Source organism: Rosa chinensis, chromosome 2 (genome assembly GCF_002994745.2).
Source record: "Rosa chinensis cultivar Old Blush chromosome 2, RchiOBHm-V2, whole genome shotgun sequence".
Taxonomy (NCBI): Eukaryota; Viridiplantae; Streptophyta; class Magnoliopsida; order Rosales; family Rosaceae; genus Rosa; species Rosa chinensis.
In genome coordinates this window covers 39075157-39078918 of record NC_037089.1, presented here as the reverse complement: position 1 = coordinate 39078918, position 3762 = coordinate 39075157, and the positions used below count along the sequence as shown (strand labels likewise).

Here is a 3762-nt window from a genome sequence, read left to right as displayed (position 1 = left end):
TTTTGATTTTGGGAGAAATGGATTGGACGGGTTAGGTTTTGGGAGAAAACATAAATGAAGATTGTGGCAATTGTCGTAATTAACTAGAAGTTGCCGTGCCCTTTTACTTTTGTGTAGACGGTGCAATCACCGCATGGGTTACAAATTTTGAATCTTACTTGTGGTAATAAATTATAGCCCATTGCAGTTATTGGTAAAAAGCTCATAAAATAAAAATTAATAAAAAACTTAAAAAGTCCAAATTATGAATAGACACTCGGTCGCACACCGATTTCTTTCGCAGTTTTTCACGAAGCCATCAAATCAAAATATACACTACTTTTTATTCTACAATTCAGTCCAATAATGGTATGAAGATGTTTTTTGGGGTTCGCCTTCCCAAAAGACTAGATAAAGCTTCTGAAAAGCCTTGAGCTTTTATTTCCTTGTCTGCCATTAAAGTATAGGTGCCTTAAATATAACCCCTTGCTTCCCTACTCCCATCCCCACTTGCGTACTCTGTCTGTGTTCCTTTTGGTCGGCAGAATCAACCCATTTTTCCGGCGATTCCTTTCATTTTCACTTGGTTTTCTTCTCATTTTCCTTCTGTCCACCTTTACATACCTAGTCTATCTCTCTATGTAAATTGTGGGTTTTCAGCAAATTCTCACAACTGGATACTCCTCAATAGCACATCCAAAAACAGAGAAGAAGAAGAAGAAGACATGATCAGCTTGGGAGACCTGTACCACGTTCTGACAGCTGTTGTGCCACTCTATGTGGCCATGATTTTGGCCTACGGGTCAGTGAAGTGGTGGAAGATCTTCAGCCCCGATCAATGTTCTGGCATCAACCGCTTTGTGGCCCTGTTCGCCGTTCCTCTGCTCTCCTTCCACTTCATCTCCACCAACAATCCATACGCCATGAACTACAGGTTCATAGCCGCAGACACTCTTCAAAAAGTCATAGTCTTGGCGGTCCTAGCCATATGGTCAAGAACCAGCTCAAGAGGCTCTCTGGAGTGGTCCATCACTCTCTTTTCCCTTTCTACTCTTCCCAACACTCTGGTGATGGGCATACCCTTGCTAAAGGGCATGTATGGAGACTCCTCAGGGACCTTAATGGTCCAAATAGTTGTCCTCCAGTGCATTGTTTGGTACACTCTGATGCTCTTCTTGTTCGAGTACAGAGGAGCTAGACTCTTGATTGGTGAGCAGTTCCCGGACACTGCTGCCTCCATCGTTTCCTTTCGCGTTGATTCCGATATCGTTTCTTTAGATGGGAAAGAGCCATTACAGACTGAAGCGCAGCTCGGAGAAGATGGGAAACTCCATGTCACTGTCAGAAAATCCACCAGCTCTCGCTCTGAAATCTTCTCCAAACCATCCCTTGGACCCAACACTGGTGTTTCCTGTACCCCAAGGCTTTCCAACTTGACTAATGCTGAAATCTACAGCCTTCAGTCTTCTAGAAACCCAACTCCCAGGGGTTCCAATTTTAGTCACACTGATTTCTATGCAATGGTGAATGGGAAGAACATGAGTAATGTGAGTCCAAGGCTGTCGAATTACGGCTATGATGAAGAAGCCACCGGTGTCGGCATGAGACCACCAAGTTCCATGCAGGGGTATCCTACGCCTCCCAGCACCGGAATATTCTCTCCGGTGGCTGGACCCAATGCCACTGCCAAGATAAAGCCCAATGGGACTGATGCCACTGGTAAGGATCTTCACATGTTTGTTTGGAGCTCGAGTGCTTCTCCAGTCTCAGAAGGAGGCATTCATGTTTTCAGAGGTGGAGTTGCTCACCAGAAAGGTTTGAAACACTAATCTCAACTCTTTTGGCTGTATTAGATTGTTTTGTGTGCCAACATATATTCTGGTATGGTTCTTTGCTATTTTGGAATTTTCTGTTCATTCGTGCAAATGTATTTGTTTTTGTCTGTAAATTGATTGTGGGTTTGTATATTCAAGGTTTCACTTGTATTGGCGTGGGGTGAAGTGGGGTTTGTTAAAACTTTGTTTCTGTTTCATATTCCCCATTTTCGTCTTCTTTCTTAATTTTCAACCCAAATGTCCCTGTTTCTTTCTTCTCATTTTGTCATTACTAGTGGTGTGACTGTCTCAAGTCGTTTTATCTTGTTTTCGTAAGCAACTATTCATTTTTTTTGCAATAATGTTGGTTTAGATCACGATGAGTTTGGGCGAGATGAGTTCAGCTTCGATAACAGACCAGTTTCTAATGGGATTGATCGAGAGGGTCCGGTGCTTTCCAAGTTGGGTTCCAGCTCCTCCACCACTGAACTCCACCCAAAGACTTGTCATGGTGAATCAAAGGCCACAGCAATGCCACCAGCTAGCGTTATGACCCGTCTCATTCTCATTATGGTCTGGAGGAAACTCATTAGAAACCCAAACACGTACTCCAGCCTTATTGGCCTTACCTGGTCTTTAGTCTCATATAAGTAAGCATATGCTGAATTTCTACAAACAATAGTTGTATAGCATTTTTAATTTGTATATATACTTCCCGCGTTCATAGCTAATCAAAACATGTGATTTTTCAGGTGGAACATTGTTATGCCTGAAATCATAGCCCGTTCAATAGCCATTCTTTCTGATGCCGGTCTTGGAATGGCCATGTTTAGCCTTGGTATGTTAGGATTGTAGAAAGGTCATTTCTTAGCGATTGTGCTACAGAGACTACACCACTTTGTGTGGCTATTACTTAGCAGCTCAAATTCTAATTGGTTTGCAGGTTTGTTCATGGCATTACAACCAAGGATGATTGCATGTGGAAACAGAATTGCTAGCTTTGCCATGGCAGTTAGATTCCTTGCCGGTCCTGCTGTCATGGCAGCAGCCTCACTTGCTGTGGGACTGCGAGGCGTTCTGCTACACATTGCCATTGTTCAGGTGAGCAAGTTTTGCTACAAACTCTGCTAGATACATACAAGAATACTAGATAGCCTCCTTAACCAGAGTTGAGTTATAGGAGCACTCTGTTTCCAGTTGATGACATTTGTCGTGTGGTTTCATTTCAGGCAGCTCTTCCACAAGGGATTGTGCCTTTTGTGTTTGCCAAGGAATACAATGTTCATCCTAACATACTGAGCACGGGGTTGGTTTTGTTGGAACATTTCTGATTATTGTTTTACTTATGGGACGTACACTTACAATCATCGATCTGATATGAGGTTGTTGTTTGTTTTGTGCAGGGTTATTTTTGGGATGCTAATTGCTCTTCCTATCACATTGGTTTATTACATAGTTCTAGGACTTTAAATCTCAGTGCATTTAATAGGCAATTAACAGTAGTTGGTTGAAATTAAGGTAGCTCCTAGCTTGTTGGTTCTCACCCTTTTGGTACTCTGGGGTTTTGCTGCTAACAGAAGAACAGAAGAAGGTAGAGAGAAAAATGAAGAGATGTAATGATGAGAGATATTAAAATCCAGAATTGAGGTTTTTGTTTTTGGAGCAGTATGTATCTTTGTTGCCTTTTATCTATAAAATGCCTCGGCTTTTGTTTGGTATTTTGATGAAAATGAAGTTCGAAGATCCTCTACTTTTGACCTCTCTTGGTCAGAAAAGATATGACCAAATTGGAATCTCTATGCAAATATTTTCGAAGCAAACCAAACCAAACCAAACATTGAATGCTTTGTGTAAGAAAACAGAGATGGTAGTGAATGCTTTGTTTGGATCTGCAAGAAAGCATCTCAAACCAAACAAAATAGTAAATGCTTTGTCATGTCAGAGGGAAAAAGTGAATGCTAGTTGTCAC

The 3762-nt window shown here is 41.8% G+C and overlaps 1 protein-coding gene across 1 annotated transcript; it reads left to right on the top strand.

The window, feature by feature from the left end:
- Positions 1-366: 366 nt before the first annotated feature.
- Positions 367-3490, top strand: LOC112188857 (probable auxin efflux carrier component 1b). The gene is made up of 6 exons (XM_024328090.2): positions 367-1794; positions 2167-2443; positions 2546-2631; positions 2737-2894; positions 3023-3099; positions 3197-3490. The coding sequence occupies exons 1-6, from the start codon at positions 705-707 to the stop codon at positions 3261-3263; spliced, it is 1755 nt and encodes a 584-aa protein (XP_024183858.1). The 5' UTR covers positions 367-704; the 3' UTR covers positions 3264-3490.
- The last annotated feature ends 272 nt before the right edge of the window (positions 3491-3762 follow it).

Excerpts from the sequence above, each read along its gene's own strand:
- LOC112188857 (XM_024328090.2), top strand. The coding sequence starts at position 705 with ATGATCAGCTTGGGAGACCTGTACCACGTTCTGACAGCTGTTGTGCCA. Across the intron at positions 2,632-2,736 it reads AATGGCCATGTTTAGCCTTG|GTTTGTTCATGGCATTACAA; the intron begins GTATGTTAGGAT and ends ATTGGTTTGCAG. Across the intron at positions 3,100-3,196 it reads CCTAACATACTGAGCACGGG|GGTTATTTTTGGGATGCTAA; the intron begins GTTGGTTTTGTT and ends TGTTTTGTGCAG.